Source organism: Tauraco erythrolophus, chromosome 4 (assembly GCF_009769465.1).
Source record: "Tauraco erythrolophus isolate bTauEry1 chromosome 4, bTauEry1.pri, whole genome shotgun sequence".
NCBI classification, from domain to species: domain Eukaryota; kingdom Metazoa; phylum Chordata; class Aves; order Musophagiformes; family Musophagidae; genus Tauraco; species Tauraco erythrolophus.
Window position 1 is genome coordinate 79414708 of NC_141468.1, and position 15005 is coordinate 79429712.

The 15005-nt window shown below is 42.0% G+C and overlaps 1 protein-coding gene across 4 annotated transcripts in view; it reads right to left on the reverse strand.

Annotated features, from left to right (window-relative positions):
• Nucleotides 1-1239: 1239 nt before the first annotated feature.
• ABCC9 (ATP binding cassette subfamily C member 9) overlaps nucleotides 1240-15005 on the reverse strand; it is a 67835-nt gene continuing 54069 nt past the window's right edge. For 3 of the 4 annotated variants that reach the window (XM_086610557.1, XM_009977927.2, XM_086610555.1), the window contains 9 exons: nucleotides 12899-13000; nucleotides 9971-10091; nucleotides 8874-9004; nucleotides 8203-8281; nucleotides 5102-5210; nucleotides 4763-4866; nucleotides 3941-4074; nucleotides 3528-3590; nucleotides 1240-1377 (listed from right to left, as the gene is read on the reverse strand). In XM_086610557.1, coding sequence (XP_086466683.1) covers nucleotides 1240-1377; nucleotides 3528-3590; nucleotides 3941-4074; nucleotides 4763-4866; nucleotides 5102-5210; nucleotides 8203-8281; nucleotides 8874-9004; nucleotides 9971-10091; nucleotides 12899-13000 — 981 coding nt within the window. Of the gene's footprint in view, nucleotides 1378-2250; nucleotides 2389-3527; nucleotides 3591-3940; nucleotides 4075-4762; nucleotides 4867-5101; nucleotides 5211-8202; nucleotides 8282-8873; nucleotides 9005-9970; nucleotides 10092-12898; nucleotides 13001-15005 lie in introns of those variants that run through there. The other variant, XM_086610556.1, reaches the window with a different exon arrangement.

The window sequence follows — 15005 nt, forward strand, 5'->3', positions numbered from 1 at the left end:
AAGTGCACCTCGTGTTCTTCCTAGATCTTTTAACAGTAGATGAATAAGAACCATGTTGGATACTACTAGTGAAGCTGATGTCTCAAGCTCTGCCTTTGAAAGTGTCTGTGAAACTCCTTCTGGAGGTTTAGTGCCCTTTGTGCAGTCGTCATGGTTCAGCCATATGCATTAGTCAAGTGCAGGCAACCTTTCAAAGCTGTACGATGTAAATATATATCTAAATTCACCTAAATTCTTGAAGATACAGAAATAATTTGAAAATCATACCTTCTTGGACTAGATCTGATTTAGAGATACACCAGAAATGTGTAAAGGAAAAGAAAGGTTGTCCCAGGATAAAAAATACTGTGAAGAATTAAAGACATATAAAACAATTAGTGGTTGGACAATTACATGCTGTTTTAAGTAGAATATTTTAGTGGACATGTTTAAAAGATTGGCTAATACCAAGTTTATAAATTCAGACTAATTTTAACACAAAGTCTTAAAATACTGTACAGAATTCCTCTATAAGCCTATCAAAGCATGCATAATTATAGGATGATTTGCATCTTTGATAGAAGAAAGTTTGCAGAGCAGACATGGATTTAGGAACTGACTGTAGGGATAAGCCATCGTTGCACTGAAAAACAGTACTGTGCCAACTACAGTGTGCAGACTGAAGTGAGAGACAGGAAGAATTTCCTTATTTCTAATGAAATTCCTTTCCCTCATTCACTGCTCCTCCACTGCAACTTGAAGAGCAAAGTTTATGCCTTTGGAATGCAGCAGATGATTGCCCCAAATGTTATGAAGTTCGATTTCTTTTTTTTTAAGTTTTTCCCCTCTGGGGACACAATGCTGCTGGGGATCTCTTGTTTCCTTGACAAACTGCACGATTTTATTGCCGGTTCCAGCATAGCATATGCAGTTTATGAGAGCAGTGCATTCTTTTGCTCTCTATAAAAGAAAATAAAGTCACTAAAAAGTCTAAGGAAAATGCCAAATTCCCAGGAAGTAAAAACTTCTGCCTCTGTGTGTGCGTGTGTGTGTGTGTGTGAAGTTTAATAGCTTTTGAACAAAGTGACATTTTTATTGCTTTGAGGCATACATGTATTGCAATAGCTTTTATTATTTTGGAAGACAGAAGTGTGAAGAAAGAGGCTCTAAAAAAAAGATAAAAGTGATGCTCCATTGAATAGAAAATATTTGCATTTCGGTTGTTTAAAAATAAGCTATTAAAATGCATCATGTGATTCTTCACATGTCAGCCCGGACAAATGAAGCAAAGATGCCATCTTCTTGAGAAAGCAGGTTCTCAGGCGTATCACATTCTAAAATGTTCCCTCGCTTCATGACGATGACCAGGTCTGCAGTTAGGATGGTGTGAACCCGATGCTGCCGTAAAGAAAATCATACAGAAGTTCTCATTATGACAGTTCTCACTGCAGTTCATTTAGGGGCCTAATGCAAGGCATACCGAGTTGGTGGAAGGCTGTCCTTGTTTACAGTGATATTTGGAGTAGGTCCTTGTACCGTATCTTCAATCCAAAGAGATCTCCAATTACTTTACAGCCTCTGGCACCAAGCCTGAGAATACTTAACCATGCACTTCACTTTCGGGCAGCTAATTGCTATTATGGACAGCACAGCTGTTGGAATAAATCCTGCGGCATCACTGAAATACATCTTCCTCTTTAGGAAATATGGGCGAGAAATATCCCGGGTATGCCTGCACTGTCAGGTGGCTTAGCATCCTGCTCCACTCCTTGGTCTCTGTACCCTGACTGTCTGCTCTGCATCTGTCGTAGGGCACTCCTGGGCTGTCGTCTTCTGTAAATCAATTAGCTCCCTCTGAGGTGAAAGTCGTGTGTGCTACAGGCAATAGTTCAGCCCCACAGGCAACAGGGATGAAACCAGGCTGAGTTTGGTTTCAATGCTGTATGAATACAGCCAGTCAGGTACAGACAGGAAGAACTCTAAAAGTGTGATATTTCATTGTATAGGCTGAAGGTCAGGGATTACTTCATGGAGTGGATTCCTTCGACATGCTAGATGCAGTGTTAGCTGCCTGTCTAAGCTTTAGTTAAATATGATTAGCATATATAGTCATGAAATTAAACAAACCCAGGAACGACACAACAAACACCTTCTTGCACTGTCGTCTCAGAAGTCGTGCAGCAGAAAGGAAGCAGAGTGGAAAGAAACTAAAGAGGTAAAAATAACTACCAAAGAGCCAGAAGTCTCATGAACAGTGTGGACTGAGAGAGTCTACTTGTGAGTCTTCACCAAAGTGGTGAACAGGCCATCCTCTTTGAGGAGTAAGTTTGAGGCAGTGTCACATTCAACTAGAAAGCCCTCAGAAAGGACTAGGACAATATTGGCATCCAAGATGTGAGATACGCGATGCTGGAAAAAAAGAAAAGAAAACAGGTGGGTGAAGGAAGGATCAGCCGTGAACGAAGACAGAAAGGAAATAAAGCCAGCTCGGTGAGGAAAGCTAAATACTAATGTGTGCCATTTTGCTTGAGACACCGACTTTGGAAGGGCAAAGCAAAAGAAAAGTGAGATTCCAGTCAGAAGGACAATACTGAAAATCTGAATGGCATGTGTAGCCGAAGGAGAACACGCTTACTGCTAGCATCTTCAGCACTTACACATCCAAGAACCTTAGAGCCTGTTGTAAACGAGCTGGGTTAAGTGGTTTGCCTGACACAAACTGACAGTCCAGGAGGCATAACTCTAATGTCTAACCGCAGGACTAGGTTCCAGACGAGGCAAATGGAACAGCTGTTAAAACATGTATTTATCTCGTGGATAAAACATCTGTTTGTTGAGTAAGCCTGCCGTCACAAGGTGGAACACTGTGTATGTGCGTACGTGCGTATGCATGTGTACGTGTGCACGTACACGTGCGTACCTACACAGATACATGGAACTTCTGGCCACTGGAAATGGCAGGGAAATAGGAAAAAAAAAAATCATAAACCTTTAGATGAACAGATACTAATTTTTGAGCAATTCCCATTGATTCCACTTTGTAAAACCTTGATCATAAACCAAACTTTTTACTCTGAAAGAAAAGACAATCCAACTTGAGAAGCCACAGCAACAAGCTTTTGAAATCTCAGCTCCTTTTATAAATTCGTGCCACGATTGTAGACACTCTACATGCATAGGCTTCAGAGGCAAAATTCAAATCTAGATTTTGATGCAACTTTCAATACTGGTTTAACCCATGGGTTTGGTTTCAATTTTTTAGACTTCAAATTTTCTTGGAGACAGTGTAGATGCTCAAGTTCCCTGTAAAGTCCTTCTTCAGATCTAAGTGTTTTAGTTTGGCCCACTTGCAAGACGGCATTTACTGCAAAATTTCAGGTCGATAGTATGTTTCTTGACTTGTTCTAGTATCTGGGAATATTCTGACCTTGTGTTTTTGTTTTATTTTGTGACATTTTTGTTTGATATAGTGATGTTTAACTGGTGAAAGGCAAGATTAACTGCCTGAGGAATGAGGAAAGAGAGCGTTTGCTGGCATCACTACTTACCGCTATTGTTACGACTGTGCGGTCTGCAAAGGCAGTCATCACAACCTTCTGCAAAATGTTCTCCTATCAAAGGAAAAGGCTTGCTTCAGTTACTTCATCCTTTTACATTTTAATTCATGTGCTTTCAAGCACATAAGAGAGAGGATCATATTCCATACTATCTCTGATCTGCACTCCAGATTCTCAGGCAGGTGAAAGCAGGGATTTTCTAAAACATTTTGTCTTTTTTCCCCTCACCGTAGGCATCAAACCCCAAAACACATCAACAGAAACAGCTGAAAGTAAACACAAGAGAAATGCAAAAAAGCTCTCAGTTTTCCCCACTAAAGAGATCTCATGGCTGACATTTAGGGAAGATGATGCCTCCTCTCCTAGTAAATTTGTGCGTCGGTGGTGCTAATTGCTATACTCACTGTGGCCATGTCAATAGATGCGGTGGCTTCATCCATGATGAGAATGCTGCTCTTGCGGACAAAGGCTCGGGCCAGACAGAAGAGCTGCCTTTGCCCTACACTGAAGTTCTCTCCTCCTTCTGTGACCATTGCATCTGTAATAAAATCAGTTACTTTGAATGTCGCACCACTGAAATGCTGTATGCTCATACGGTCAGGACCCAGTGAGTTTTGAGTGGGCACTGTGAAAGCTCTGCTTTTGCACTATCCCAGGGTCAGGCAAAATCCCTGTAAAAGCCAATAAGCATCATCTTGACTGAACATCAGAATGCAGTGATACCAAGAAAAGGGAGCACAGCTTCTTGGGAAAGCAGCAATATATCATTAAGTAAATAGCGCAAACGGTTAGCAAATCTGGTAGGCTGCAGGATAATATCTTAGTAATATGAAATCCACTTAATATGGAAGGAAATACGCAAGTTTCCTTCATGAATCAGATCTGAAATGATAAGGAAAATGCTCTATCAGGGTTCTAGACAAGAGCTACAACTCTGCTGGCAGAGCCAGATTCTGCTGAAGGAGCAGAGGTAAAACGGTGCTTTTTTAACGCTCCGCTGACTGCCACAGGATTTTTCTGCAATGAGTGGAAAACCAGACTACTCTTCAGCTTTTTAGTAAGAATATTCTCTCTAACGTAGAGACAGAATATTCATGAGGTGCCTGTTGACTCCTACATGATGGTTCAGAGCGTAAGATGCCAGGTATCTGTTTATATATGTGCATGCTTATGCGTTCACAGCTTCATTATTGGTGTATGTTCCCACATACTTGGTTCAAACATACCTAGGCCTCCTGGCAAGGACTTGACCATGTTCTTCAACTGAGCAATCTCCAAAGCTTCCCAGAGTCTATCATCTGTGCACTTGCATTCTGGATCCAAATTAAAGCTGCAAGGAAAATCATAACAGGAGTCTCGTTACTGCAATTACAGTCTATTCAGGTCTTCTGCAAAGGAACATTTTGTCATTATGTATGTCACTTGACTTCCCTTGGATGGACTGTGTAGATAGATTGGACTGAGCTAGGAAGGTTCCTTCCCTTTCCATCCCTTCCTGTTCCACAGCGCCCATCACAAACACGCCATGCAATGCTGCTTGTCACCCCCTGATGGCATACACCTACCGGATGGAGCCACTGAACAATATTGGATCCTGGAGAATAATGGAGAGTCGGGAGCGGAGAGTATGAAGAGGCAATTTGCTGATGTCTATCCCGTCAATCACTATCCTCCCTGTTTAAAACAGCATGCAGAAGACACATGAGCGAATTGCACAAAGCGTGTGATCTGCAGGTAGCAGACAGAAAGAGAAACCGGCTGCTTTGGGCTGGACTCCTGAGGATGGGGCTGCGTGTCTCTGCGATCTCTCAGCGCTGTCATATAAACATGGGGAAGGTGAAGGTATGTCGTAAGGCAAGCCAGAGGGGATCCAGCTTATTAGTGACATTTTTGTCTTGCTCTCTTTCTTCTTTTTTCCCCCACCTTCTGTTAAAGGAAATACGTGGCTTCCATGCTATGTGATTAATGATAGCACCAGAAGGATAATTTATTGTGGGGCAACCTGAGCTTTACAGCCATACAGAGCGAGAATAAGAGCAACTTATGTAACTAGCCATGTCCTGTGCCTTTCTCTGTTCCCCTTGACTTTAACAGTTGCAGGATATAGTTAATTTGAGATTGTGTACAACTCTTTTTTTGCTTAATATATGTACGTATCTGCAATCCATATATCAGGAGCCAAAACTATCCTTCAAACTCTAGAAGGAATGGAGTAGCATTAACTTTTTAACAAGAAGCAGATCAGAAAAACAAAAAGGATGTCCTACTCAAAGGCATTTTAATACCATTCATGCTGGTTGCTACAGATCAGTTTCATTTGAGTATTTGGTTCTGAATTAGCCACATACTGTTCTGCTAGCATAAGATTAGTCGAAGCAGTCACATTAATCACCCCTTAACCTAGTAGTTCATTCCCCTACAAGAAGTTGCTGCAACAGCTGGAATATTTGGTAAAGTAAGAGGATTTTTTCCTTTTCTAGTCACTGCTTCAGGTCAATGAGCATATGGATCTCATCTGAAAATCTGATTTATGATGTGCTGGGTGTGGCAATTGCTGATATTCAGGCGAGGGAGATGGGGGAAACGTACAAGAGAAACTGGTTGGCTGCTCTGTAAGTAGAAGAGGGTGAGAAGAGCAGAAGGAATCTCTTCCCTTGAATCCTCAAACAAAAGCCAGGAACTACTGGCCCCACTGACATTCCCTGGACACAGAAACTTCCTCTGGATTATGGGGAAGGGATGGGCCAGGGCAAACTGAATGAGAATATGGTAAGGGTATGTTCATCAGGCTCACTTCTGCAGTTTCCCTGTGGATTACTTCACTGGGCAGTTGCACTCAGCCCTAGGAAGTACTGAACATGAAGTTCATCAGTTCTCTCTCCCAACAGTGAGAACCTAACCATGAACAGGCAAATATGGATATTCAAAGCTGTACACATACGCCTCTTCTGACATTACCAATTGTCATGATACTGCATTTTGTAGGTTACTCTATGTGGCCCTATTCCGATGAAAGACTTAATCTCCACCTAGCTGGACTACCATTAGTCGTATGCTTTTATTAGAAGTTCAGAGGAACCAAGATTTCATCAGGAGGGTGCAAAGTCCAGTTGTTTTCAGACTTTCAGAAAGTCTGAATCAGGCCATAAGACTTCAGCATGAGACATCAGTCGTTCCATAAACTTAGGCAATTCCTTGTCTTTGCAAATGAGGACATGAGAGAGGATTAGCAGAAGATGAGGTGGACTAATGAGAGAAAAATGAATACAGCATGCCTCGGGAATAGGGGAATGCATTTTTGATAGAAACCAGTATGCTCAAGGAAAAGAAAAAAGCAGATGGGTAGATGTAAGGGAAAAAGTAAATAAGAGAAGAGTTGGGAAACCAGGAAAGTAATGAGGGGCAGCCAAGGAAGACAGAAAAAGAAATGAGAAGTAGTCTGAAGAGAGGGCAAGAAAAGGGAAACACTAAAGAACAAAGAAAGAAGCGTGAGTCCAGGAATAAAATGGAACATGTACAAATTTAAAGAAATAACAGAGATATAAGGAACCAAGATGGACAACATGAATGAAATCTTGGCTCTAGTAAAGTTACTCGAAATCTTGTTATGTAACTTTTATTAGAGCCAGGACTCCACCCAGAAGTGGGCCAGCATAGAGGCCAAATATGGGTCTAGCTGAGAGAGAGGGATGTGCACAAAAGATAAACAGAGCTTGATTAGAAAAGATTTGTGCATTCCCACTGGGAAAAATCAGAGATACAGAAGGAACAGATAAAGAAAAGATACGGAAATAAGATTAAAGTAGAAAGAAACTCAAAGTTGGCCATAAACATCATTATTATTTGTTTGCACTATTTATATATCCAGGAACCCCAATCATGAATCAGAAACCTATTACCATAGATACATATAGGCACAGAACCACAACAAAAGTAAGTATTAGCTCATCAGATTTACTTATCCTCTCATATCCTACTGGGGTTTCCCTAGCAAATGTTCCACGTGCAATGGCTAAATTAGAAACACGGAAATCTTTGAAAAAAAAAGATGACCTTCCAGTAGATTTCCATATTCCTGCAGCAGTACACATGCATACGTATTATAAATGCCAGGGTGCATATTGCTGCATACCAGTTCACGCCAATTAGCTGTGAGAGTGAAATGTTACAGAAGTGAAAATACAGCAAAATGTTTCCAAAACCTTTAGTCAGTTTCTGCTGTAGTTGTGGGAAACCGCAATAAAACACAAAAATAAGTATCAAGGGAATGGACTTGTTGAGTTCTAGTTTCTATTCTGCTAATATTTTGACAGCTATCAGAAGTTAATTAAGTTATTCTTTAGGGAGAAATTTAGAGGCTCCAGAAAGTTGCATATTTTTTCCTCCTATCTCAAAAATGGTATATTGTTTTGTCAGAGCATATGCAAAAAAAACCTTAAAAAAATTAGAAGTATAATGTCTATGTAACATTTCCTGGAAGAACCAAGCACTACTCGCATAGGACACTTCGTACTTTGAAGGATCAGGCATAACAAGCCCCATTCTAATCAAGTATCTTCTGAGTCAGAGAGCCAGGATATAAACTACCAAAAACTCTCCCCGCCTCTTCTGAAGAAATAAGAGGGGAGCAGGTCAGGAGTGACAACATACCCCAGTGAAAACTAACCATCAAATATGTCCACCATTCTGAAGAATGCCAAAGACAGGGATGACTTGCCACTGCCAGTACGACCACAGATCCCAACCTGCAAAAGAAAGCAAGATGTTACTTACTCATGGGGGAAAGCTGTAAATCAGACTTGCAGTCCTTCTGGGAAAGCAGGACTGGACTGCCCTGCTCGTGAGTAGGAAGGTCCTTCCCAAAGGCTGGTGGCAGACACCAGGGAAAAAACAAGAGAGTGTGGAAAGCACACTCCTCTTTCCTGGCTCTCAGTATCATGAGGACTTGTCCCAGGAATGTTTTTGAAACTTCAGCATTTTGACCTGGACTCCAATGACACTATATGCTGAAGTATGAAATATTCTTGTGTTTTCACTCAGTTCCAGTCTGGTGTTCATCTAATCTCATCTGGCCACCTAGGCTCACTCTATGCAGAGGAAGCGGACTTGGAAAGAAATGGCACTGTCGGAAAGAAAACTGATCCCAGACAAGAATAAGATGTCATCGGTGTAAGTCTCTTGACTCATGCCCAGGGACCTCAGGGAGGACCATCAATGTATATAGCTGTCACTGCAAATTGTTGTTATTCTTGCTCTTCTGCCACCTTAGAAAAGGAAACACATTAAGGAAGGATCTGCTCCAGAATGAGGACGATAGGCAATTGCTTGACACAGTACCTTTTGTCCTGGTTTGATGTACGCCTTAACATGCTTAAGAACGGGTCTCAGGTTGTTCTCGTATCGAACACACAAATTTTCAATCTTGATTTCCCCCTCTTGGGGCCAGTCTTTTGGGACTTGCGAGGGATCTGAAATAGTTAACAGTAAAACAAATCAAAACGAATGCTATCAGAGGGTCACCTTTTATGAAATTCTCCTTTCCCCTTCTCTCCTGCCTGGGCACCTTCCTGAAGCCACTCGAGAAATGGAGTCCCAGTTCCCTGCTGAGGGGCAGCTGGAAACTGCCTGGCGGGCACGTTAGCACTTTGCTTCCAGATCTTGACAGATAAGATGAAAGGTCAGATGCTAAAGCTGCTCTTGGCAATGAAACGGGGAGAAGCCAAACGAGCAGAGAAGAATGCAGTGTCAGCGCCGCGTTAACATGTTCTTCGGTCAGAAACTGGCACAGGAAGGGCAGTGCAAGGAGGGATGTGGTTATGGCCGTACGACATGAGCTGTTGATACTATCACAGCTCATATTTCATCCTGATTTGCAAATATACAGGCAGGTTTTGCTCCAGGCTAAGAGGTTTGGCTTTCCAGGGAAGTTTTCTGGCCTTGCACTTCAAGCATTTTATAAAATAGCAGTCACAGCCAGTTTGAAATACGCAGAGTACGAACAGCAATGTGCCGTTCAGGGAAGAGCTGCTGAGGTCTGATTGCCAACGTGCCCCTGTCCTGTAGACTCCATCTGCTGCAAAGCACATGACTGTTAGTGCACTTCTAATTTTTATCCAGATTTTTGCTTTCTGAACAGCTACATGCATATTTTGTTCATCCCATCTACAGCTGTGCCCTTCCTGGTACTTTCTGGTTGTACTACAGGGCCAAGCTCTGTCTCCCTGGCATTTGGTAGGGTTTTTTTTTTATGTTGAGTAGCATGGGGTACATATCTCATAGCTGCCTTTGGCTATCCTCATCACTCAGATCAGAGGGAGTTCCTACAGGTCAATGAGAACAGGTTTTGGCCAAAGAGGCGTATACATTTTACATGATCAAGTCAACCGTGCTTCCACATTACCACATTAAAACCCAAAAAGGTCTGAGTGCAGTACCCAAGCAGCCATCATAGTTCTCCGACTCCATGTTCAGGAAGCTGTGCACTTTTTTTACTGCACCCATCTGCACCTCCAGATCAGCCAGATTCCTCACCACCCAGTTCAAATAGTTGGTTATCTGCATCACAAAATGAAAACAAGGACAGGGTTCAGGGTTCAGCCTTCTGTCTGTCCATCTGCCTGTTTGCACATAAAGGTTGGATAAATTTGTAAAAGTCTTTGGCCTGACTCAGTACAGTGGGTCTCTTATTGACGTTACAACCATTCACTGCAACACCATCAAACACCTAATAAGCTAGTCGTACTCCAACACAAAAACTGCCCTGATATAGTAATTTAGTGCTCGGGATTCTCATCCCTGTTTTTGGAAGGAGAACTATATAAAGGTTGTACCTACAGTCTGAAGACGAGATTGATTAAGGGAATCTGTTGTTCTTGGATTATAGTAATCAGTACTGAAAGATATCTTTACGCACACAAACACAGGAAAAAAAACAAAACTGGAAGCGCTTTTTGGAAATACTACATTTTCTAATCTTTCAAAGACTGCAACTAAGGATTAAGAAAGTTTACTATTTGCAAACGTATTGAAAATATTTGATGGGCATTTAATTTCTGTTTCTGTCTGTGCATATTTAGATAATTCATTTATCTCTGTGGAAAATGTGAGGGTTTTTTAGCATAGAAATATATGAGAAAAAATGTATTATCAGCTCAGAGGTATTTCCTTATTGGTTTTTATTCCCATTTGTAATTAAGAGAGTTTGATCAATAGTAAAGGTATTACTTGTAGTAGATAGTAGTTGATAATTAGTTGTCTAACAATACCCAATAGTTTAGACAAACTGATCTCTAGTCAGGACTAAGGCTGAAAATTCTAAAGCAATTTCCTAAGCGTTCCTAAGTCTGTATTTAGGTGCTCATATAAAAAGAAAAACTGTTCTTATTAGGAACAGTTGACTGTCAAGCATTTTTAAAAATTGAGATACTTTACATAGCTGAATAAAGGTTTAGAAACTTAACACAGTGAAAACATCCTATACACAAACATATTCAGGGAAAGGTTTTGCTGTTTATTTGTGAGAGATTGCTGAATCTGCCAAATAAGAACTTTATTATGAATCAATCACCCAGCCCTGCTTCTCTTCCACTAACCTAATACTGACGCAATGGGCATACAGTAAATAATTTTCACTGAGATTCATCAACAACATTTGTTGTCAGTTTAGAGGATTTAGTTGCTTGCTTTATCCTTAAGACAGAGTTACTCAAGGGGGTATTATTTTCTTTGTTGTTCAGAAACCTGCTCATTCAGTGTCCTTTTGAGTCAGGAAGGTAAGGAAACGGGGACGTCTGCAGATAAGCTAAACGCTGGGCAGAACTGCTGCTTGTGGAGTAGCAGGCTGCAGTCAGAGATCTGGCAGACTGGGTAGCAGAGCCTGGCATCCAAAAAGCTCTACTCATTATTTCAGCCTTCATCGCGGCTGTGCAAGGGTGTCAGCAGAGTTTTCACAAAGGGAGAGAATGAGCTTATGGACGTCCACTGCAAACACAATGCTGGTACAAAGTTTGCTCTCATCCAGGTCCAAACATCAGCCCTCTCTCAGCTCCAGAGAGAAATGATACAAAAACCTGTGCCAGGGGACGCAGGTAATGATCCAACTCCATTCAAAGTTTCATCAGCGTTATCGTGAAGCAGCAGAGAGACAGGTAATCACTTGGTGACTACAGCATGTTTCCTCTCCTATGCCAGACTTCAAGCACGTGGCTCATTTACACTAATCATCTGTTTGCAAATACAGAGTCAATACAAAGAAGCCAAAGATGATGCAGACATCTTGGTGCTTCCAGATCTCTGCTAATGAAGCAGTATTACTCGGAATGTTTTCAGAGTGCAGTTGAAGCACTGGGACTGATTCTCAGATGCTGGCAAATTCTCACACTGCTGCAACAGCAGCCCGAAGGGGATCTAAGGCCACCCTAAGGCAGCTGCCGAGAACTTTCTGTTGTAACCATGGGCTCACCAGCATTTACGTGCAAAGTCGAACCTCAGTATTCGACCCGTATCCCTCCCTCATACCAGAGCTGTAAAGCAACAAGCTTTTTGCCGTGCCAGCCATGATTTCAAAAATTCTTCCTGCCGTTATCCTCATCCTGCTTTTGTCCCCACTGTCACAGTTAATTCAGTGATATTTCTTCTCTGTGTGGTGATCGTACTCACTCTATGCTCATGATGTACTCTCTGCCTCTCTCACAGCCTGCTGCACTAAACCGCTGTTGCTTCTCCATGACTCAGCTCAAGTAGCTCAGTGCTCATGATAGAGTTAAAATGAATCTGCTAGTGTCCCATCAAGATCTCATCGTTCCTAACCCCATCTCCTCCACTTTCCTACTGCTACCTGTCATGATGAACCATGCCTACCAGCCCCAAAGGTTCCAATCCCCAAATCCATTCAGAATTTCGTGGACAATATCAGGCATCTGAGTAGTTTCCTTCCAAAGGTAGAACTGGCATTTCTGGTTCTTCAGCAATTATTTTATTTAGTCTTTGGTTAAACATTACCCAGGTTATGACAGCCTGTGAGATAGTATTTCTGGCAGATTTTGCCATATACAGGCGGAACCAACACTGTGTTGTGCAAAACAGAGTGCACAGCAGGTCCTCTTACGCATTTTTAATTTTCCTGCTCTGCTTGGGAGCACGTAGGGCCTGGGAATGGTTGTGTTTTTTTAATTGGCTCATAAAACCTGAAGCAAGTCCAAGTTGCCCTGAACTCTCTCAACTTTGGCTCGAATCCATTATTTGCGAGATTGTTTTTTTCAAGATTAAGAAAGTTGGAAGATAACCATGTATATGTATTTTTTAAAATATCATAAAATTAATACGTCGGTCTGAAAGTTCTTATGCTTTCTCTTGGTACATACCGTCAGAGCGTACAGGAGACCCAGCCCCACAAACCCCGAGTTAGGCCCTTCGGTGATGGAAGTGACGGCTGCAGTCAGAACTATGCAAGCGCCAAGGTAATCCTGGAACAAGAGAGAGAGGGAGAGAAAGATTCTAGACAACATTAAAATGCAGCAACAAGAAAATTTCTTCAGATACGGAGCACTTTTGCTTTACTAAGGATTATTTCTATAAATGACACCTAGTCCTTAATTCTGGGTTGTTTTTCCCAGAAAAGGTCTGGAATTGTGGTGCCCAACCTGAAACACTCTGAAGGAACTTGCTGAACACAACTGAACAGGCCAGTGTTTTCTGCAAATCCCGTTGGGCTAGAGTATCTCATTGTGTACATGCCAAAAAGAGCAGGTATCAAAAAATCTTAACCATCACGTAAAAAAAAATAAATCATAAGAATGGTGTAATACTGATACTCCTAATTCCTACCACTAAAGCAAATCAATTCCACTCTCTCCACTCTCCTTCAGATCTTCTCAAACATGGGTTTGCCTCACCAAAAAAGAGAAATATCAGTGACTTCACAAAGTCCGTGAAGAATTTTGGTAAAATTTATACAAGTACTGCACATGTTTTCTGGGCACAAGCGGGCAGACTGACATAAAGTGTCTACAACATGCAACAGGACACTGCGCGTGGTGAAGGCATCCCCAAGCCTGCTGTGCACTCACAGCCTGCAGTGAAACACCAGATGGGTGTTGATAGTGTGGACTCTGAAAGCAGTATAGATGTGTAGTTGTGGTGCTGGAAAAGAGCTACTAAGCCTTGCTCCTGTCACAGTACTTGGAGTTTCGGAGTGAATGTGTGGTAGATACCTGAAGGATCTCAGCTCTGTTGCATGGGGATGCCTTGCTTTACAGAAATTGCTATGTAGGCTGTATTAGAAAGATCTGACTTCTCATGAGCTTTGCAGAAGCTTGAACTCATCTTCTTGATGTGCACCTCAGTTTTGAAGTGAATGCCACATGTGATCTCATGCAGTTGTCAAGGTGCCTGATTTGTAAGACTGCTGGTACTCCCACTCTCCCACTGCTCCCTGCATTGTATTTACTTTGAATTACAGGATTAGCATTTTCCATGCATTTTTTTCCTCTTGTTTGAGAACTCCCTACCTGGAATCTTTCCCTCTGAGATTTGAAATGAGGGCTGCCTAGTTCAGCTCTCTGTTGATGAGCAGATGACAGATTCAAACTTAACGTCTACAAGCAAGTAGAAGCACAACGGTCTCAAGCCTCCATCAGCAGTTCGGACAGGACTTCACAGTTGCTATTAAAGCCTACAAAGTTTTGAGCGATATTAGTACCACTGTGCCATTAGGCAGAGCTAAATAAACTATTCCTTGGCGTGGCCACATTATTTCTAATGCTATGACGAAGCGATGCATATCGTTGGATCAAATGCATTCTGCAGGTAAGCAAGTCTAAGACTGTGAGACATTAGCAGGCATTGCCACAGTTTACTCCAGGACTGGTTGTTGCTCTGTTATTTATCTATCTTTGATTTGGAAGCAAGTTCAGCTTGATCTTGGATGCTGTAGGAAGCTGAAAGCTTCATTCACAAGGGAAAGCTGTGCCATCATAAGAAATGGAGCACAACTTTGTTGCTCTGCCAGCATACCAGGAATCAAAGGTAAGGGTACAGCCTTTGAAGTGAGGATTAATCATGCCTGCTACTATTTGTGACTAACAGAATCAGGTCACTGCTCTGTTTATTCACTGCTTTTAGTGTCAGATGAATAAGGAAATCACAGTGATTTTGCTTGCCTTTTCTTGCCTTGAAAATCAGGGAACCTCCTCATCCGCTCTCTCCCTGGAGAGACCCGGCAAAAGCCAGGAACCTGTCTCACTGCCACTGGCTGCGTTGTGCCCTACTGTCCTTTGTTTTTCAGTCGGAGTCTAGTTCTGCCATCTTTCATGATATTGAACAGTACTGTAAACTGCACAGCATGGGCTCTGAATTACAGCTGTGGGATAAACCCCATTGCTGGAGAGATACCTCAGGACCTGGAAGCTCAGTGGTGCCTAAAACAGCCTCGGCAGAACGACGGCACAAGTTGACAAAACTACTTAAAAG